Below are 22524 nucleotides of genomic sequence, written 5' to 3'. Positions count from 1 at the left end.
CTGTTGACTGTGTAGTGTAACCGTGTAACACAGACGCCATCTTGAGGAGACCCCGAATGCAGCGCTTGTTGGTGGTGATGACAACAATCTCAGGCGCATCATGATGGGATTACTCACTAACAAGTAAAATAGCTTCACGTCAGTGTTGGGTTGCAGGGGTTAAAGGGAATCCAGAGGAGCTGCCCGGCGACTGCTTACTGCTCCAGGTTTTTATTTTTTTCTGCAAAGAGAGAGGCTGCGCTGTAGCCTGATGGCCGGCTAGCTGCTCTCTGGACTCCACCGCGGCCTGCTCGGGAGGAGGAAGGGTGGTGACGGCGCAAAATGCTCTACCGCTGACTCCCAACAAGACATTTATCCTTCCCAGAGACTCACTCCGAGTTGGACGACGAGCACGATGCACTTATAGATTTTTAAACGCTCTTAACTTTCCGATTTTCTTGTCGTGTGTAGAGGCTCTGAGCGACAGCGAGTGCCGTCTTGCGTTCCCTGAATTCCCAGCCTGAGACATGTCATCCAACTGCACCAGCGCAGCAGCGCCTGTAAGCGCTAGCAAAACCAAGACGAAAAAGAAGCATTTTATAGGACAGAAAGTGAAATTATTCCGCGCAAGTGAGCCCATTCTCAGCGTTTTAATGTGGGGAGTCAACCATACGGTAAGTACATCTTAAATGTCTTGTTGTCGCTCGTGAGTACTTTGTTTATGCTGCTGTTTTGATTTAGCTAGCCTGCTAGCTTGTTAGCCAGCTGCCCTCATCTGTCAAGCCACCTTTGATGCTTACAGTCGGCTGTGAAATCAGACTATTTAATGGATATTCGCCAAGAATAAGTGTCAGTTTGCGTGGACGGAAATCTGCAGGCTGACTGTGTGCTGACCTGGTCGTTTTCATTCAGTTTGTAGCGAACTGCTGCTCCCTTGGTAAGCTAGCCGCTGTGCCTGAAGCGTGCGTTTTGCAGTAAAGTGTCTCTGGTAAACTCTCTGCAGCCGAGGAGTTACTGTCACAAAATGGGCTTGTCCGCGGCAGGCTGTCTTTTTTTACTCAAAGCACAGTGTTAACGGTCTGTCGTCATAAATCATGGGTGGTGAAATGTTTGGGAGCCAAGTCGTGATCTGCGGCTGTAGTGCAGGCATGGAGTGGGAGGGGTGTGACAGGCGGCAGGTTACACAGATTATCAGCCCCGCAGCTGCAGACAGGAGCCTGTCTATTGTTTAAATAAACCTGCGTTTAGAGTGTATTTGCTGCCACAATGCTCGGTGCCTGCATCCCGTTGCAGCAGTTTATTCCATCACATCATTTCCCCTATAAATAGAGTAGAAAAATATATCACATTCACTTTTGGCCGAGGCTGCTGCCTCCGGCATTGAAAGGCACAGTGAATGGCAGATTTAACACAGTGAGTGATGGATGGAGTGGATTTGCACCAGCAGTTTGGTCTTGCCTAATGTGCTATATACACCTACTAACAGTGTTGCTAGACACCCACTTCTGCACAGTTCTGATTGGTGCTTGAAAAGCTGGCTCTCATGTGTAACAGAAAAACTTTTTGATTAGTTTTGAATGAAAGTGCACCTGTTCATTGTCACATTCAGATGTATCCTTGATGTTCGGTTCCCTCATCAGCTAAAGAACACTTCTGTCCGATCAGCACTGTTGTGACCAAATGACAAACTTACTCTTCTAGCAGGCATTAATTAAGTCAGTAATTGGTAGTAACTCACGCTGTAAAAACTGCTGACAATGACAACAGCCACGGCATATGTGACAATTTCACAGTGAAAATGCATGTATGTGTCTGTATCAGACACTCTGATTCCTTACTGAACATGAAAAACACAAACACTAGCAAGCCTGTTCATAGAAATGACACAACGGACAAAAAGCACACAGCCAAGGAATTAAGGAGGCAGCTAATGATATGGTTATCACTGCAACATCTCCAGTATTCAGTGGGTGAACTTTGGTAGTGGGTGTGTGGGTGCAGCACAGACACAGGCCTGGTGATTTGAGGTGTGGGTGGGAAACCAATTCAAGGCATCAAACAGACTTCTCATCAAAGTTCCCTTCCTACAGTCTTAGGTTGTATGCATTTTTAATGTCACCCTAGCTGTGATGCTGCTGGAGGACTTCACTTCCACATGGTGTCAGTCAGTGTTTAGATGATGTTCTACACCACCTGTGTGATGCTGTTAATCCCACCTTTTTTTTAAAGTCATGTCAGCACAAAAGTGCCCGGGTGGAATCTGTTTCTCCAGTGCATCAAGTTAAGAAAGTTTGAACTTTACTGCACTGCTTTGTCAGTGCGCCCTTCAGCTAGTCCAACCCATACTTGATTTTTGGGGCAGGTCCCAATACCAATATTTATAGTTGAATTTATAATTATCCAACAATTATAAAATACCCAAGCATCTTCGTCTGCATTATTCCCGGAAAAAAAAATAAAAAAGGTTTCATATCAGCACATATCAAACAACATTTATATTGCTTCTAATATATCCGTGATGGGGCCCAGACACAACAAACCCACATCAAAGAACTAGCAGTGATGAAGTCTTACTGTAGCCTCACAACACTTGTGCCTGGGCCAAAAAGCTGCACTTTGAACTCACTCCAAAGACTACAGCCAACTAGCTTATACTTGCTGCATTTGCGTGAGAGAAAACAACTCTCAATACCATACCACCAAGTGGTGGGAGTCTGTGTTTGTCATTAAAAAAAGGAAACTGGAAGACTGGGTACTGCAGATATACAAACTGTTGTTATGATAAAGCAGCGTTTTTTGACAGCAGTCTCGCTGATATAATAGCTTTTAGTTAATAATAAGTATGATTTAAAAAAACTGGCAAAGATGCAGAGACTAAAAGTATGGAGAACCAGGGTTTAATGAGTGAAATCATTGATATTACACTGACATTCACTTTCTTTTTCCATTTCTCTTCTTGTGTGCTGATTTGCTTGGCTTAACAGCCAATCAGAGTGATTTATCTTAACTGACGGGCTCTGCCATCGATTCAACACTCAATTGGCCAAAAAGCCACCGACTGCACTAGTTCCAATGGTGCGGGGCATGCCACAACATCTACGGATGCTCACTGATGGCTCTGACATTCACCATCAGTCATCTGGCTGATGTTGTGTCAGGGCCCATAGGCCAATATCTGCTGATGATATCAGCTGACAGATTTATCGATCGGGCTCTAAATTTGGCATCATTTTACAAGTGTCAAGTTTATAAAGGACACAGTGTGTCATATGGAAACTTTCTATTAGAAATACTAACTGCCTTCATGTGTTCATACCTCCTATAGTTCTACCACACTTTGTAGTAAATGTAATTATTTAACTGCACCAAAGTAAGTTCATGAAGTTAAGAGACCCTAAGAGGCACTAGGAAGCTACTTAACCTGAATTTCCTTTTTGTAAACTGTATTCAAAAGTTACACTCCAAATGTACAAACACGAAACAACAGTGTTTAAATAGATGTGTATTCTCTTTGGCTATAAATAAGATTGTTGTGTTGTTATTTGTATTATAAATGTGCAGGTAAAATCGTGGGAGCAAATGATAATTAAAGTGTGTATATTGTTCCAAGTAGCTGTTGCATTGCTTTAACAGCAGCATACTCTCATTGCATTTAAGTGAATACATCATCAGGATGACCCTTTCCCCCCAGTTTCACTTGTATGGCTGTTTACTCAATCTACAAGGAGGTTTGTTTGAAGTCCATCAGTGTGAGCTTTTGCTCTGGATGTGTTTCAGCAGATAAGATCAGAGTCAGGGGGCTTAGCAGCAACAGCAGCAGCAAGAAAAGCTGTCGGCCTGTTCTTTGGTCTTGGCGTTAATGATTAGTGCTGGTAAACACATGCAGAGATTTGACACAATGTTTTGGAGACTGAGGTGTGTTACAGGTATTCACAGCTCTGTTCTATTGATTAGATGCAGAGACATTTTTTTTCAATCATAATTTGATGGTTGAAACACATCTTGATTTGCTTTACTGGAACTGCACACAGAAGAGTACTTTGCGTAGGAGTCTGTTTGAGCATAATTTCAAACTGCCCTCGGTGAAACTGCAAAAGTCAATAATGCTGCTTTGGTTTCTGATATTCCTGAGTAGTTATAAAGTCTGTCAGTGTGTATATCATCCATTTCCTCTTGACTTTTGGCTTTTGTCTGATCCACCACTTTCTATCTCACTTCTCTCCTCCAGGTTAACGAGTTAAGTAATGTGCCTGTACCAGTAATGCTGATGCCAGATGACTTTAAAGCCTACAGTAAGATCAAAGTGGACAACCACCTATTTAACAAGTAGGTACATCACAGCTTATGCACTGTCAGCAGCGCAGTCTGTTAAACGCACAATCTGTAATCCACGTGTAATCAAAAGAGTCAACCCACCTCCACCTGCTGCCTCTCCAAAATGACTAACTGACTCTCCATCTATGCTCAAACACTCATCAATAGTATATGAATATATCTGTAATAAGTGTGCCTTTGAAAAATGCTTTGCACTCATCACATCTCATCACATTACAAAAGCAGTCTTTCTCTGAATAGCCTAATGTATTCTGTATTCAGAATGAATGTCAACATCCATAATAAGATATTACTGCAGGGTCAGGTAGCATTTGTACACAGATTGATGTCAAAGCTCAGCTGAGTACTGAACTGACCCGCTTTGCAATACAAATCATCCTCATGGCAAAGTAACAGTGCAGGGCTGAGGCAGGGTGCTGTTTTATTGAAGCCTTTAAGGCTACTCATGTGATCATCAACAACAAAAAGACAAATGTACAACTTCAGTCCTGTGGACCCGAGTGGACAAAATAATGTGCACACTAAATAAACAGCACTTAGACTCTGAAGTAACTCTGAAGTGCACTGTATCTGTGTGTTGTCATGATTTAGAAGAATGCTCTCTTTGACATATTTAATAATCTTGTAGTTTCTGTAAGTGATGCATCTGCAGAATAAGTAAAAGGTGGTTTTGCCTTTTTATTGCTCAAGTGGCCAAAATGTTGCTTTGAGAACTTGCATTTCAAAGTGGTAATTGCCACGGTTGTCACTACAAAATATGATAAGAGCTGAATAGTGGAATGCAGAGAAATTTAGTTTGCATTGACAATGATTATTTCTGTGTAAAAGTACCCAGTATAACCATGCTGAGTGATTTTAGATGCAAATCAAACGTCATAGCATTTGATATTTGAGCTCTTTTTCATATTTTTTAAGTTTTGTAAGTTGTTGGTACTGATGACACACCTCTTACATTTCTTTACTAGAACAAATAGATTCCATATGGTCACTGCCAATAGAATACAGGATGTCCCTAATGAAAAAGTCAAGTTAAAATATCTATTTACCATTGAGATGTATACACATCTGGCTTTAGTAGTGAATGAAAATTATGTTAACGTCTTCACTAAAATGTTATAAAACCTGTTTTATTTGCAGTGATAAATTTAAATGAGGTATTGTCAAAGTTTGCTTTGTTTTTTACTGCACTTCAAAATCTTCTCATCGAGCAAACCTGCAGCATTTAAAGTTATGTTCAAAATCAAAAGAAGAACACTTGCATTTGGAAAGTAGCTCAGAGCTGTAAATGTCAACTTTGTGTTGTATTGTATGTATTTGTGCAGGATATGGCTGATAACAATTATTTCCATTAGTGATCAACATGCTGTTATTTTTCTCCAGTAAATATTCATCATTTAATCTATAAAATGTCTAAAAATTGTGATAAATTCTCATCACAATTTCCCGGAGGCCAAAGTAAGGTTGCTTGCTTCTTTTGTCCAGCCAACAGTCCAAAACCCATTTACTATCATAAATAAAGAAGAAGCAGCAAGTTCTTACATTTCAGAAGCTGAAACCAGTGAATGTTTGACGTTTTTGCGGAAAAAATGACTGAAAAGATTAATTGATCAATAGTTGTCAGTTAATTTTATTTATAGTCTAATCGTTGGCAGCTGCAGTGCAGGATCCACGCAATAGCAGAAAAAAATCCAACAATCAGCAAACAAACTTCAGTGTCAGTCAGTCTTCTTCCTCACTTTCACTAATTAGCCTCTGAGCTCCTGTTTGTTGTGCTGATGTTGACTGTTCCTGTTTCTTGCAGAGAAAACCTGCCTAGTCGCTTTAAGTTTAAAGAGTACTGTCCCATGGTGTTCAGAAACCTGAGGGAGAGGTTCTGCATTGATGACCAGGACTACCAGGTGAGTTACCTCTGCTTACAAGATACAAACTTTGATGTATTAAATTAAAGTTGTTTTGAGACGAAAGAGGAACCTGAATGTCTTGTTTTTTCTTTTTTGGCAGAACTCTCTGACGAGGAGCGCACCACTCAACAGCGACACCCAGGGTCGCTTTGGCAACCGCTTTCTGTCCAGCTATGACCACCGCTTTGTAATCAAAACTGTGTCCAGTGAGGACATCGCTGAGATGCACAACATCCTAAAGAAATATCACCAGGTAGAGGCCCCTCGTACCACCACACACAACTCTGCACATACAGACAGACGGAATCAAAAACCTGAGTGTTTAAATGTACTTTGATATCTGTAATGTGGCCAAACATTAAATCTAAAGTAATGTATGCCTGTGAATGATGCAGCACTGTGGCAATGATATAACTGTGGAGCAGTGCTGTGTCCAGTTTTAATCAGTTTTCATACTGTATATTTAATTCCTCACTCCCACACTTCCCTTTAACACACTGTGCTCTCCTCCCCTGATTGTCTCCAGTTTATAGTTGAGTGTCATGGCAACACGCTGCTCCCACAGTTCCTGGGCATGTACAGGCTAACAGTGGACGGGGTGGAGACGTACATGGTGGTGACCCGGAATGTATTCAGCCATCGCCTAACTGTACACCGCAAATATGACCTGAAGGTATGATATGTTGGTGTACTACAACACCAACATGTAGCGATTCTCCAGTACTTTTTTTCTTTCAACCTTTGCCTACTTGCATGTGTCTAAAGGGAAAAAAAAACACTTATAGATGACACAGCTAGCTTACCATAGCTTGCAGCTACACTTCCAAACACTTAAACTGTTTGCACTAAGACGATCAACTGAGTTAACCCAAGGTAACTCCGACAGTGTTGGAGATGTTGGGTTTAGTGATTATTGATTATCCTTTATTGACTTGTTCGGGAAGACTGATTTCTATCTTTTATTTATTGTTAAATCCCTGAAGGGTGGTATTTTTTGTTGAACTTTTTTGCTGTAAATACTTCTTGAACTTGCCTAACCACAACCTGCATAAAGCCACCAGGATAAAGTCAAGTCGTTTGAGGAGGAATTTAAAAATATGAAATGAAACCCCTGAAATGTACTGTGTTTACATTATGGATTCATTTGAAGCAGTGTTTTACATGTAAAAGCTTTCCCGTCCAAGGAAGACAAAAATGAAATGTTGTTTATTCAATTATATTTTCATAATTTATTATATATATTATGATGTATTCATGCCAATCCTTTGACATCTGGATAGTAGCTTTAGATAAACGGAGTGAATGGTCATTTCAAGCTGTACTATGATTCACTTCAATCAACTGTAAACTGTAAAGCGTTTCAGAAAAAGTTCAAACCCTTGTGGTAAAATTTTATGGAGATGACAAATCTTGCTCATCGACAAAAAAATTTAGTTTGTGCTTAATATTACAGTACACAGTTTCCTTACCAATAGATGTGAATACAGTGCACTAAAAAAAACATGACCTTGATAGCCTCAGCCTCTTCTCCTGCCAAGTATTCTCTGAAGAAAACAACAGTAGCTTTCCAATATTGACAGTTTAAAAGGACGCTGTCTAAGATAGTGAGTAATATGCTGACAATGCCTCTGATGTATCTTGAGCTGCTTTCAATTCATTCTATTTTTACTCTCCTTTTCCTGGTTTTTAGGGTTCTACGGTCTCAAGGGAAGCCAGCGACAAGGAAAAGGTGCGTCTTATTTCTGTGCAGTGACGGCTGCTGCTGTGATGGGATAAAAATAAAGGCCCTCAGCTCACCCCCAGAGGCAAACTTGTCAAATGACAGCTAAATTAAGTAGTTCTAAGTAAGCAGATGTATTCTAGTAGTACCTCATGCTGGCCTCATGCTGTTGGTGTGTACTCTGTTGTACTTGTTTTGTGTGTAAGCATGCGCTGTACTGACAAATACCAGTGTAAAATTATTCACTCTGACGTGTTGGAATACGATTTTCTCTCATTGATGGACCATTGATTTCGAAATTAACTATGTATTTGTCATAATATGACATGTACGACTGTGTTAATTGTAACACTTATCATGCTAAAGTTATGGCCCTGTGACCTTCTATCATCCTCATAATCAAACAAAACTTTGAATAAACTATGTTAGTATGATGTTGAACACAGAAAACCAACATATCTGCTACTTTTTAACGCCACCATACTGTCCCCCTCTTCAGGCTAAAGAACTCCCCACTTTTAAAGACAACGACTTCCTGAATGAAGGCCATAAACTACAGATAGGAGATGACAACAAGAAGTACTTTTTGGAGAAACTAAAACGGGATGTAGAGGTAAGATGCATTTCCAGTTTTTCATCTAGTTTGCTGTAGAATTGATGAGCTTCAGAGTATTCATAGGTTGGCTGTGTGCTGTGATTTAAACTGCAGGGATCTTCTGACTGTCCTTCATTGTACAGACAAAATATGTGATGGGCTTTTCGCATAGTAAAATAATCTGTGAGAATAATCTCATAATGAGTTTTACATGTTAAAATGAACCGTTTTATGAATTGCTTTTACTCAACTTAGATTTGAAGAAACTATAATCTCTTATTGTTTATCGCTTTGGTGTCAAACCTCAATACTCTTTCTGGTACCAGAGAAAGAACTGAAATGTGTCGGTATTATCGAGTGCTGGAAAATGTCAAATACCAAGAGCTTGGATTGGTTTTCTTCACTTGTTATTTGTAACATCATTTCAATTACTGTATAATCTTATACTAAATATATCAATTTTAAGCTATTTTATATGGGCAAAGCAAAGTATAAAAAAAATGTCTTATACTTTATCTCGATGTCAGGTATTGTAAGGTTACAAGTACTGAAACATTTTGTTCAAATGACAGTGTGGTTCTTTGTCTTTAAGTGAAACTGAATATAAGTTATACTCCAACCAGGGCTTTCACAATATCAAAATTTCAAAGATGAACTGGTAAAAAAAAAAATAGAAAAGATCCACTAAGGCTAATATTTGCCATCAATACAATGTCACAATATTATCATATGTAAGTTATTATCATAACAATATTTTATTTAAGTAAATAGATCCCTACAAGCCCCCCCCAAAAAATAGAAAATAGAAAAGTCAGTGGCTATTATGAATATGTTTAGAGTCAGAACTAGGTAATAAATAGACATAGTAGCCATCTAGACTACAAAAACGTCATGTTTTGCAATCATTTATAGTGTTCTGCTTTTTTCTAATATACCCATCAGAGTTCAGTGATCATGCAAAATGTTACTTTGAAGGACCTTTTTTTAATGATTTAAATGCCAAACAACATGTATTCAGACTGCTGTGATGTTAATGTGCAATGCATTGTCTTGTTTTCTGTGTGTGTCAGTTCTTGGCCACCCTAAAGATCATGGACTACAGTCTACTGGTGGGCATCCATGATGTGGAGCGGGCGGAACAGGAGGAGATGGACGTGGAGGGCATGGGAGAGGAGGAGGAGTACGAGAACGATGGGATGGGCGGAGGCGTACTCACCGGCTCCTTTGGCACGCCACCCGACAGCCCTGGAAACCCTCTCAACTGTGGAGGATTCTTCGGCCCTGGGGAGTTTGACCCCTCTGTGGACGTTTACGCAATCAAGAGCCACGACAGTGAGGGTCGGCTTTGATGTAGCTCTAGCTTTAAATTAAGCATTGGCAGCTAATTAGATGACTACTTGTCTGGTCGAGGAAGAAGAAAAATAAGAAGCATAAGAAATAAGATGCATAGTGTTGATTTTTAAATGTGTTTAGTTTTACATTTGCCTTCAGGTAACTATCTTTACCAGCCAAGTTAAGAGCACTTACAACTGAGGAGTGAAATACAGCGACATACGTCATACAACAGTAGTAGAAATATGTGTCCCACAGAGAAAGAAATAAAGCTGAGGCAGCTTTTATCATTCATCTTCAGGTGAAAGTAAAGCCTTGTGATGTGTTTCTTATGCCAGGTGCTGTGAAGAAGGAGGTATACTTCATGGCTATCATCGACATCCTCACGCACTATGACGCTAAGAAAAAAGCTGCACATGCTGCCAAAACTGTGAAACACGGGGTGAGTGACATGACTACATCATAACCCATCAGTCTGTGGCTGCGTGCAGAAGATTAGAAAGCCCCAAAATTGGCAATATTAAATAGATAGGATGAGATGAAACAAATAAACGTATGAATACATAGTGGAAATGATGAAATTATTTCATAAATTATTCCAAATTAATTTAGTAGTATAAAATGTTTTTTCTCTTACTGGATTCAAAATTCCCTGTTTCATACGTGGTTTATTTCACGAAATCACTTTTGATGACGGTACAAGTTTTCACTAGTGTCCGCCCCCTTACCTTTCAGCCAATCACATATGCACTCAGCCTCCAAGCGGAGGAGTCAGCTAGCTAGATCCAGTTAGTTACAAGAACCACACCAACTTATTGATTATTGTATTGTACAGGTTTGTTTATTTACAGCAGCAGACTCAAGTTTGTTGAATGAGAATAACATGAGTGTGTCATTACTATGTCACCAGATGCTAACTGGATTTAGCTAGCTGAAATGTGTTTGTGGAGCTTGTTGATAGAGACTAGGAGCATGTGATTGGCTGAATGGTGAGACAAAAATACCGTTTAATAAGAGTGTTATTTATTTTATACTGTATTCTTTATGTATTTATTATGGAACACTTGAGGTGCCATAGCAGATAGATATCACAGAATAGTATTTTTTTAAGTACAATTCCTAAAACAGAACAGTAGTCACTAGTTGATAGTCAGAAAATTAATCATTGCAAGTTTTGATGAGTGATTAATCATCATTAATCAAGAGCAAATGCTTAACATTAGTTCCAGCTGATGAAACAAGTGAAGATTTGCTGATTTTCTCATTCTTTTATAACTGTGAATTGAATCTGTTAGGATCTTTTGACTGCTGGTTTGACAAAACAAGAAAAGGGAACTGATGGGATTTTCATCACCAGAGTAATCATGAATGAAAACAGACCCAAATGCAACACAGCAAATGGGAATTCTAGGCTGTGCATCAGATCCCAGAGCTCCTGGAAGTGGATTTTACTGCATGTAAAAATATTGAACTTCAAAAGTGATGTTGCATGTGTTTTTCTTCAACTGTCTCATTTTCTGCCTCTTTTGTTGTATCTCAGGCGGGGGCCGAGATCTCGACGGTGAACCCGGAGCAGTACTCCAAACGCTTCTACGAGTTCATGTCCAACATCTTATCATAGACTCATCTCCCAGTCCAGCCAGTCACTTCCTGTCATAGATCTGTCAAACGCCACACACTTATTTCTCTTCTCCCCCACCTCAGTGTAGGTCAATCTCCCCCTGCCTCTCTACCCACTTAAAAAACCTACCAGTATCCTCCTACAGCCGGGGACCAGTCCGGCAGGAAGGATACACCAAGCCTGTTACACTTTCCCGCACAAACACACACACAACCATCGCCGCCGCCGCCGCCTCCTTGGCTCCATCATCCAATGCAAGGAAAACTCGTGAAACCCCTCACTGAATTCGGAACAACATCCCGATAATCTCCCTGTTCTTTTTTTAAAATTTTCTGCCTCCCAGTCCTCCTCAGCCACCTTGTTACTACTCACGCCAGCACGGAAACTGTCTCACTAATGCCTTGAACAAGTGTGTCAGCTTCAGCAGTTAACAGTCTGTTAGTACAGTCTCTTAAATTTCTGTTCATGTCGTTGTTGTTCTTATAATTTCTATTAGACACACACACACACACACACACACACACACACACACACACACACACACACACACACACAGATGTAAACAACTCACACAGATGCTGAATGGTCAGATTGCATGACAAACTCTTTGACAGTCACCATCCGGCTTCTCTCTCAGTAACCACAGAAAAATAAAAAGTACTGCTGACAAATTGGAATGACAGGGAACAAACACATTACTATATAATGGTGTATTAAGTAAATGAATGCAATATCAAAAATGCATGGCTGATGTGTACATGAGACTCCACCAGTAAGTTGAAACATCAAACCACTGAACTTCGCATCTGAGTGTTACAACTAAAACGACAAAAAAGAGAAAAAAAAACTTGGTGTTTGAATGTTACGTTGCCATATTGTTTTTGAATATTTTGACATTTTAACCGTGAGCTTGGTGGAGGTTGGTCTAAGAAAAAAAAAATACACATAAAAAGGGGAATTCTGCAGCAAATACTTGTTTATTACCATAAGGATCATTTTTATATCTTGTTTACATTAATGTAGCAATTTTGTGTTTGTATACAGTATTGTTTTGTTACCAACAGACATTAGAAAAAAAGTTACTTGAAAATGATTCATTGCATATTAAAGGGAGTTTTATCTTGTTTTTGTTGTTTGGCTTTACTTATTTCTACAGTAACAGCCCCTCAAATGCTTACAAAATGAAGCACAAGGCTAATATACTGGGCTGCTAATGAGTAATTCCTTGAGAGGACGTTTTTTCTTTTTTATGTACTTTTTTTTTTTTGATCTGAAAAACAAAAGCATGAGCACACAGTCAACATAATGTTTAATAAACATCTGTCATCTGGTTAAGTTTAATATGGAGGTTATCCAACCATAGTTTGGCAAGATCTGATTAAAAGAATGACCCTTCGTCTCAACTGGATGGTGAGGTTGGATGGTAGAGGATAAACTGAGTGTGTGCTACAAGAAGGCTACAAGGTGGACCTTCAGTGCGGCTTTTTAATAAACATCTCATTAAAGGAACTTTCATTTGTTGTAGGTTTTTTTGACAAAAGTTGACAATGCTGAAACAAAGTAAACTTTGTTGTAGTGCCATTCCAACACACTACAGGGCACTGAGAGACTTCTCAACTCATCCTCAGCACTCTACCATAAAAAATAGTTCTCAATTTTAGGACTTGTACGACCTGAATAAGTAGGAATCTGACCAGGGGACAAGCATTAAGAAGAACTATAACACCTACATAGAAATATCCAATCTTGGCTTGTTTGCTTGTATAGGTCATATGGAGGCACTAGTATTAAATCAACACTACTAAACTAATTTACGTTTGTTGTTGTTTGTTCAAGCAACAGTTAAAAGGTTACTACAGCACTTTACATTAGAGGGCCCAGTCCCAATGTTCCCCTTAAGGCCTTAAGTCCTGAATCTTCACGGACTTAACTGACAACAGTAACGCAAGTGTTTGAGAGTCTGCAAGGGCATAATGACATTAATAGGACTGGGTTTCAGGGGGAAAGGTTCCATTACGTTTCAAATGGGTTTAACTGTGTTGTTGTTTAATTTAAGTAGAGAAACAGATCTTAGAAAGTGATTTCGAATTTTATTTTATATTTTACTATAGTGAATGAATCAGATATTGAATAGTGCCAGCATTGTAGCATCCCTGGTCCCCCATGGTATCCTTGTGTATAATGTTGCAACGCTACGTGCTGTGGGTATTTCCCTTAGGCGACGTCTGAAGAAATACAGACATGCAGAAAGTGGCCATAGAGGACTCCAAATGTCTGCAAAAAGCCATTATGCACTTGACGATTTGGTTGTTTTAAAACGCAAAATAAAATGGAAACAAAAAAAATACTCAGAACACCTGATCCTATCCACTGTTTTGAGGGTTCAATGTTTCAGGATTTTGCAATGTGTCAGTTTGCTGCTACTTTCAGTGTGAAAGGCTTGCTGCTCCTCATGCTAAATTTTTTGATCAGCCAACCCTGCTGGTGTCACTGCATTTTTCTCCCCGCATTTTAATTTGTATGACATACTGATTTGGTGCAGAACCTGTGAATTAGGTTCACACAACGTGTTACAAAGAGATCTGAGTGATGCCAATGTAGCACAAGTTCCTCCAACAATACCATCAGTCAAGTTCATTGTTTAAGCGTTCATTTATTGCAATATCAATAAGAAAAAAAGGAAAGTACAAGTATCGTTTACTATCTGTATACAAAATGTAAGGGGAGAAACAGCAGCTCTAGTCCATCCTGGCCTTCAGGGTTCGTGTGGTGATCTTGTCTTTCTCACTGCCAGAGAAAAGAGCAGGTTGTCAATCACTGTGAAGCTGTTATTCAACCCAACATGTGCATACTCTACTTTCTTATCACTGTACTTACATGACATGTACGACGACTCCCATACCAGACACTGCATCTCTGTCAACTGCATTCAGCATCGCTTGGGAGATGGTCTCGAACAGGTCCTCTGGTTCCTGCCCGATCACAGACAAAAGGTCATGAATTATTTAATATAGAAAACCTGTCATGGTCAGAATAACTGACACCTCGGCAGACCTCACATCTGTCTCAAACACCTAGCTACTATGACATCAAAGAAACAAAGTGGGAGATTTGAATTTCTCCAAAGTTTAACACGGTGTTGAAACTTGCAGATCTTATTCTGATCATGTAAATCTCTGCCCTTAAGTTAGTTCTAACCATTTTCCCACATATGGGAGCTAATAGTAACTTCATTTACTCTACTTGTACAAAACTGTACATATAAGGTTCCTCATAATCATGTAGGATTCTCCAGACATCATACTTCATATTTAAGAAATCCATGGAATACTAATTTGCTTGTAAGTAAACTGGTCCTAACTGTCATTTAGTGGTTTACATTTTTGTTGCAAATTACAGGCGCAAGAACGACTTCAAACTTCAAACACTACTTACCATGTCTGGCTCCCACAAAGATTCACACATGCCGTACATCTGCTCTGAACAGGTGCCGCTCACGACAAAGTCTTCTGTCACCATGGGGCAGCCAATCAAATCCAAGGAGCAGATGAATGGCTCAAAGGTTTTGGGATCTAACCCGGCAATCACAGGCTCGATGTAGTATGGCCCAAACCTAATGAGAGGATCACATATCAACCACATCTTTACCTTCAATGGAAATATTTGTGCCTACAGTGTCGTCTGTCTGTAGATTTTGAGTCATTCACGCTAAAATGCATCTAAATTAACTTCAGCTCACTCACCTCCTTTCATACAACAGGTTGGACACCATGCTCATGAAAGTCTTGGGCTTGATCTGGCGACCCTCCTTCAGCTCATACAGGTTCAGTCTGAATTTAAGCCTCTGGGATCTACACACAAGGCAGAGACCAGTCAACACCAGTGTTTTTATTCTGTGTCTTTTATCATAATGTCTCAGGACTATTCACTAGTCCCGAGACATTTTAGATTTGATGATACCTTTCAAAAACAAATTCACAAATGTAACTTATTACTAATACACAGTTTCCCCAAAATAGTTTGCGATAGTGATGAATAAAAACCTGTTATCATTCCCTGGTGAAAGAACTGCTTTTCCAATTTGAGACAGAGAAAGACATGGAGGTCAAACACACTCACACTGTCTGGACATCAGTCGCCAGTCCAGCCAGCCCAATGTACAGCCTCTCTCCCATGGGGAAGACCTTCTGGAAGTCTGTGGTGACCATCTGAGCCTGAATGCCAAATCTACGGTCTGCTGCTACCGCCACACAGTTCTTCCCCCGCATGGCCATGACGGCCCCTCCATTATAAGACATAATAGACTGGATGAAGAAGAAGAGAGATAGCATAAGGTCAATCAGAGATGACAGACTAATGAGGTATAATTATTAGTCAACGGACAGAAAATGTATATTATATATACTTGTTAGTTCTAGCCTTGATATGAAGCATGAAGTGGAATAACTACACAACCCTCAAAACACAAAATAAGAGCCTCAACCACAGGACTGTGCTGCATGTAAAAATACACTCAATCTGTGCATAACATATAAATGATATGCAATAGATGTTTGTCCTTAACATAGAATATTACGACTGACATATTAATATTTATTATATCATTAGTTTGAAGGAAGAAAGCATGTTTCCATTTAATTAACCAGGGTCGTTTCTAACGCAGATGTATAAATATTGAGAAATGATTTTAAAATAACTTAAATGTCAACTAACAGAAGCAATAACAACAGAATAAAAGATTAGTAATAACATGTAAAAATGTGCTGAAATGTCATATATTTCTTAATGCTATGATATTTAGGTAAAAACATTGTAACTGAGCTGTCAACATTGTAACGTTAGCGTGAGTTAGCTGGTTGTCGGCTAACAGTAACGTTAGCTTTACATTCTCCAATTGCTAAATGTTGACGCTTCAGCTATCTAGGCTGACAATGTCTGACTGACTTTGACCACATCAGCTGATGTTAGCCCAAACTGAACTACAACAGTTTAAATAAACCCAACTATAACAACAACATGTCATGAAAGTGAATTCAGGAAAGGAACCCATTTTGTACAAAATGCAGCGTTAGCTCATGTGCAGCTAGCATGAGTATGCTAAGTATTTAACTTTACCGGCTATCGCCGGCTTCTATTGTAATACATAGTGTTCTGTATCGTTAGCTGAGACAACACTTAAAATATTAACTTTTAGAAGGAAGATATGTGGATAACGTGTAAAAGTAGGTTTTGAATCCGCTTCCAGAGAGTATTAGCTAACTTGAGTGAGTTAGCTAGAGATGTCTAAGAGCTAACTTAGAACATTAGCTTAGCCAAGCATTTGTCGCTGTTAGCCTGTTTTAAAATTAAAATCACTAAACCCTACAAATCTTTCGCATAGGATCTAACGTATAATGATCTTACCATGGTGGCGGTGTTGTGGTATATTCCTAGCTGCTTTAACTTGCGAACTAGCTACCTAGCTATGATGAATGACTGATAGTTTCCCAGAGTGACTACACGATTTAGAGACACAGAGATCAGAGTAGCATGAATTCTACTACGACATCACTTGCTGCAAAGGTGATTGGCTGGATGAACGGCACTCGGTGGAAAGCGCTACTGTCATTGGATAACATGGGCAGTGGTGAACAGTGTGTGCATAGTTTGTTAGAGGCGTGTTAAAGTGAAATCAAAAGCGGGAGGTTTCTCTCAAATTTGCTTCTAAAACTGGATTGACAGTCTCACAACTAGGTCCGAGTACCTAAGCGTGTATAACCAACGCTTTATCGGTTCATGTCGACGTTTTTTTTTTTCTAACTGGGTAATATTGAATGGCAAGCAGAGGTTTAAAGACCTTGACAGCACTCAAATTGTTGACCAAAGGCTAAAAGAACCTGTTCACTTAGCACACATAAATAGCTGTAGAGCCAGCTATCTGTACCGGCTCAGATGTAGCAACTAACTTTCTGACCCATACATATCCTGTCCATACATTGCCTCAAGTCAATAGCACTACACTGGTGGATGAGGTTTTAAGTCCTGCTTCTGAGGATTATTACAACAGTCAACTGCTGATAAAACAGCGCTTGTGCTCAAAATCGACAGGTGAGCTCTGTCCTGTCAGTCTCAACACAGCTCATTGTTTTAGTGTGGATATTGATAACTGGGGTGTTGATGTGATTATTTACCAGCTCATGTCTGAAGGTGGGATGTAGGTGGGATGCATGTAGCAGTACCTGAATAACTTACTATCCCCAGTGACAACATAGGTTATTTTAAAAAGAAAAAACAAATGATGGACTTCTGGAAATATGTTTTTATTCCAGTTGGTACTCACATGTGTACACTATTTAACAAACACACAGTATATTACAAAAGCTTGAGATAAAAGCATGTGCTATCATAGTGTAAAACAAAAACTATACACTGTACAAATTTCAGATCACATGAGCTGTAAAGGGGCACTGGCCTTTAAGAAAGTAACGGTAACAGAGCAGCCATCATGGGCCTTTTGCATTTGTCTGAAATATAAATTGTGTGTGTGTATATATATGGGTAGGCATGGAGCCATGTGTCTCCCTGTTTGAACTCATGACAGACTCCCACCACACCATCCAGCCTTAATGCATGAATACATCCACACCTGCCTCAGTACATTAAAGAGACAGATAAAGGAGAGGTTGGCATACTCTCAGCAAGCCTTTTCATTCAGTTCATCAGTATCATCGTCCATCACTATGATAAATGTGTTGTCTTCATCTCTTCATGAAGTTGTCCAGGGAGGCTGCTGTCCTCTGAATGGAGTGGATATTCCTCTTCACTCTGTCCTCTAAAGAAGAGCTGGACGCACTCTCCAGCTTCATGTTACTACAAGAGGAAAACATTACATTAACAATGCAAGAAAGGTTCAAAGTGAAGACTCAACAAAAAGACATCATTTGTGCATCAAAAACAGACAAAGGACATGTGTCCATAAACGCTCTGTGTAATAAGTGCTCTGATCATCTCTGTGGCCGTGTTGTTCAGACACTTACTGAATGAAGCCAGCGTGGCGGTCGCGTTTGACATTTTGTTCCCGCTGCTTTTCCTGCTCGTCTTGCCTCTTGTATCTCTTCACGTTATTCTCCCTGTCCTCCTCCCTCTGCTTGGCCTGGTCCATCATCTCCCGCCTCTTTCGTTCCAGCTCTTCAGCAGATAACTTCCTACATCAGACAGAAAAGTCCATTCAGTGTGGGAGGTGATTGAGACAATGCTCTGAAAGACAGATTACGATTTAAATAACATTTCTGATTACCTTCACCCAGGTATCATAGTCAGAGTAATTACATGTTTTGTTCCATCCTTAAGGGTTACTTTTGACATGTTTACAGCTTTATTTAACAAGGATTCTGTACCGGTGTACAGCAACCTAACTGTTTAATGGCAAATAGTCAGACATTTTAAATCTACTTGCACAAACAGCAGTGAAATCAATGGCTCAAAGCAGTTGCACTGCAAAGAATGATAGAGACGACAGAGAAAAAGATATATCATGGCAGCATCATGACAGGAGAGTTTAAGACTGAATATTGAAGGAATGGGTCGACCTGTCATTATCAGCACAGAATTGAAAGCTGAATGGCATATTTCTATAAGCAAGCAGGTAATGTGTCTCAAACAAATAAGTATCTATATTAGAATACTCTCAGTGTTTGGACTGTAGCCATCATTTACAAGCACTCCATTTTCTTGATCCCTGTGAACTCTTACTTGGACGTGTGGTGCCTGTTTCTGTTGTAACGCTCTTTCTGTGGGCTGCCAGCTCTAGCCTCGACCTTCCTGTCGACTCTGTGTGAGGAAGAAGAGTAGGAAGAACTTTCCTTATTGTTCCTGCGAGGCGATCGTGAGCGGCTCCTTTCGCGGCGTCCTGAGTAATTGGAGGAAGATGAGGACTGGGGATGCCTGCCAGCAGGAAGCTGAGAGGGAAGACATAACCGTTAGGACTTATAAGGGTTCTGGTCCAGTGAAAGATTAGTAATTGAAACTGTAGGATAGATCATATGTATGTATGAGCATAAGAACAGTATAATAAAATATCACTTAGCTGTTACTGACCAGGAGGCCATAGCCCGGAAGATGATGGGAATGAGACTTGTTGTCTGCTGACGACTCATCTCTGGAATGTGACCTAAAATAGATCAGAGATGGTCATTTAAACAGTTTACTTAATGGTACTAATTGATTAATATTCTCTTTATGCAGTGATAGGGTAAATCCTATTATATATAACATGGCACTTTTGTGCTACTAGTGCAGTGCCCGCTTAAGTGCCTGTCTGGAGCGGGCTGCCTGACCTCCAGTAGTGCTGCTCTCAGCTTTCTCAATATCAGCGACCTGCAGTGCCGGAGAGCCCCCGCAGTGAGGAGTTTACATGCACCACCACTTTTCTTTTCTGTTCTTTAAACCTTATTAATAACACAGCAATATTACAACACACCATCAGTTTTAGGCAGTTACTTGAGGGGGTCCCAAAACAGGAGCCACACCTTAGTTATTAATATAATTCATCATTATTTTTTCATTTCTGCTTCTATGTTAAATTACATTTAATTGACTGAATGTAGGCCACTTAAATGCATCTGATTTTTAAAAAATCAAGATCCATGCAATACTGGAACGTAAATGTTGAAAAACACAACAAATAAACACACAAACATGGGAGAAAACATAACCTCCTTGTTGGAGGTAATACCAACAAGTTAACCACCGAGTAGGGTTATAAAAATGTTAACATGAAAACTCAAATTAACTCATGCCTCATTAGGTATAACCAACGCCACTGAAAGACAGGGTTAACCCTAAACCTCTCTTGCCATGGCTCTGGGTATAATGTAGTCACTGACTGTTCACTCGTGAAAGCAGAGCAAAGTTTCTCTTTTTTTTTTCCAAGACTCATTTGAAGTAGTTCACACCCCACAATTCCTTGGGTCCTCAGGAATGCACCCAAGTGTGAAGTCAATTAGATGAACGGTTGTTGAGAAAATTGAAGAACAGACAGACAGACAGACAGAGAGCACTTCCATTTTAGTTCTGCGTCATGTGCTTTGCTGTGTGAGCACATCAAACCACTAGTATGTATGTTCAGATTATTGCTGCAACAATTACTTTACATACCTGTGTTTTTTCTCTTCTTCCTCGCCTGAGCTTGAGCTTGAACTCCTTCTCTTATGCTTCTTCTCCTTTCTCCTCTCTTTGTCTCCTTTCTTCTTTTTATCCTTCTTCTTCTTCTTCTTCTTGTCTTTCTTGTCGAGATTCTGGCGCAGCTGTGAGAGAACCAAACGGTGTTTCACCATAAGTACAAATAAAAATACTTTTCTAGCAAAACTGCATTTGTATTGTGTTAATAAATCAACACTGAAAGATCTTAAGAGGGGCAGTACATGTGAATTTCAGACACGAGTAAACTGTTGTTATTTTATGGTAAATAATCTAAATCTGTAAAAGGTTTGTCAAAAGTAAAAACATTAAAAGGTGGACAAACTCAATCCATTAAAAGTGAATACATCAAAACAGACAGTAATCTACCATTTCTTTAATTTTCTTCATCTTCACTGGATTAGTCAAGACTTCCCTCTTCTTTTCTTCCTCACGTTTCCTTCAATAAAACAAACAAACCATTAGTCAAATGCCTTGAAACTTTTTGCATTTTTTCAGAACAAATTATGAGAGACAAGGGGGAATCACTAACCTGATTTCAAACAAGGGGTCTTCCCTGATCTTGGCAGCCAGGTCAAGGTTGGAAGCAGGAGTGGTGGGGTTGAAGATGGACCCAGGCAGAAGGCCAGTCTCAGCGGACGGGCCGCTTTCAGGCTCCTCGTATTGGTCGGTGATCTGCTTGTCGATGGGACGTCCCAGAAGATACTCATCTCTGGACACCTGTCCAGCAGGACCCTGGTACATCCAGTCCAGGCGGTCATCCCTCTTTCTGTAATCATAAAAAAAGATACAAGGTGACTTAGACAATTCTATTTATTCTTATCCCACAAAACGACTTTCAGAATATCAGAGTACTGACTTAATGGCACCAGTTTCCTCTGCAAATCTTGTCATTTCCTCTCGGGTTCGCTCGTCCTTCAGTTCTTTCTGGAGCTCCTCAATCTTTTTGCGTTCAGCCTCATGTTTCTGTTCAGCTTTCCAGACACGCTCAATGTTTTTCATAGTCTGGGGATGCCAGCTCTTTTTCAAGTTCTGGCAGAAGACAAGGTAGAAAACATCACGTTATTTTCTGTAACAACTATCAGGTACTGCTACTACTACTACTACTACTACTACTACTAGGTTAAGGATACAGATTTGATTTGAAGTGATTTAGCAGTGATAGAATCTCAACCAAAACTACTCATGTGGACAGGAATATACAAATCTAACATCCAAGGAAATGATGTTCAAATCCCGTAGATCTAAGAGAACTCCACAACATCATCCGGTACATCAGGCAACGAAATTGTTTATTCATTGTTAAGAAATGTCTCTCACATTTAGTAACGTTACTCGGTGAGTTACTTAAGCTAACGCAAACTAACGTTAACTTAGCCATCACGTTACCAACATAAACGATATCACATAATAATAAAGGCCAAAGTTAAAGTGATTATTTATTAACTGAACTGTGAGTTGTAACATTTATAGGTATTGGGTAATACCTCATGTTGAAAGAGCCGCATAGACTTCATTAAAGAAACGTAGAAATTTAAACAGCCATATTCTGAATGGAGTTTGGTCAGAACCGTCTTTGAACATCATAGAAAGAGCCTCTTGCTAATGATATAACGTTAGGTGATACTTACCAGGTCGCCGCCCCCCATCTTGAAAAATGTGTCGTTTCAGTTCAACAAAAATAAAAAATAGACAAATGTGTCCTTGAAAATATAAAAAGTGTCGAAAGTTGCTATGAAGCTAGCTAGAAAATGGAGCCACCGAGGCTGCCGTCTGATGTATATTATGTACTTCCTGTTTTGTAGAATTCAGTTTCCGGTTCCAGCTCATGGTGCCTTCATGCGCCCATGGTGGTGGTAAGCTC

At 39.8% G+C, this 22524-nt stretch overlaps 3 protein-coding genes across 4 annotated transcripts; 1 reads left to right on the top strand and 2 right to left on the bottom strand.

Annotated features, from left to right (window-relative positions):
• The first annotated feature begins 24 nt into the window (after window positions 1-24).
• On the top strand, window positions 25-12607 carry LOC311264666 (phosphatidylinositol 5-phosphate 4-kinase type-2 beta). 2 transcript variants are annotated; one of them, XM_084365729.1, is made up of 10 exons: window positions 25-653; window positions 4208-4305; window positions 6116-6212; window positions 6316-6468; window positions 6742-6888; window positions 7906-7944; window positions 8435-8548; window positions 9601-9862; window positions 10201-10304; window positions 11403-12607. In XM_084365729.1, the coding sequence occupies exons 1-10, from the start codon at window positions 507-509 to the stop codon at window positions 11481-11483; spliced, it is 1242 nt and encodes a 413-aa protein (XP_084221855.1). In that variant the 5' UTR covers window positions 25-506; the 3' UTR covers window positions 11484-12607. The 2 variants fall into 2 exon arrangements, with proteins under 2 accessions (XP_084221855.1, XP_084221854.1); XM_084365728.1 differs by having other exon boundaries at window positions 9601-9868.
• A 1509-nt stretch (window positions 12608-14116) lies between these two features.
• psmb3 (proteasome 20S subunit beta 3) lies at window positions 14117-17011 on the bottom strand. Its single transcript, XM_084365747.1, has 6 exons — window positions 16887-17011; window positions 15603-15787; window positions 15227-15334; window positions 14919-15096; window positions 14361-14455; window positions 14117-14270 (listed from the first exon to the last, which is right to left on the bottom strand). Exons 1-6 carry the CDS (start codon window positions 16887-16889, stop codon window positions 14222-14224), a joined length of 618 nt encoding a protein of 205 aa, XP_084221873.1. The 5' UTR covers window positions 16890-17011; the 3' UTR covers window positions 14117-14221.
• A 752-nt stretch (window positions 17012-17763) lies between these two features.
• On the bottom strand, window positions 17764-22437 carry cwc25 (CWC25 spliceosome associated protein homolog). Its single transcript, XM_084372986.1, has 9 exons — window positions 22292-22437; window positions 21520-21692; window positions 21193-21429; window positions 21030-21099; window positions 20619-20767; window positions 19560-19632; window positions 19215-19420; window positions 18500-18667; window positions 17764-18332 (listed from the first exon to the last, which is right to left on the bottom strand). The coding sequence occupies exons 1-9, from the start codon at window positions 22307-22309 to the stop codon at window positions 18221-18223; spliced, it is 1206 nt and encodes a 401-aa protein (XP_084229112.1). The 5' UTR covers window positions 22310-22437; the 3' UTR covers window positions 17764-18220.
• Window positions 22438-22524: the final 87 nt, after the last annotated feature.

Source organism: Pagrus pagrus (genome assembly GCF_965226575.1).
Source record: "Pagrus pagrus genome assembly, chromosome: 2".
Lineage (NCBI taxonomy): Eukaryota > Metazoa > Chordata > Actinopteri > Spariformes > Sparidae > Pagrus > Pagrus pagrus.
This window is presented reverse-complemented; position numbering and strand designations above follow the sequence as displayed.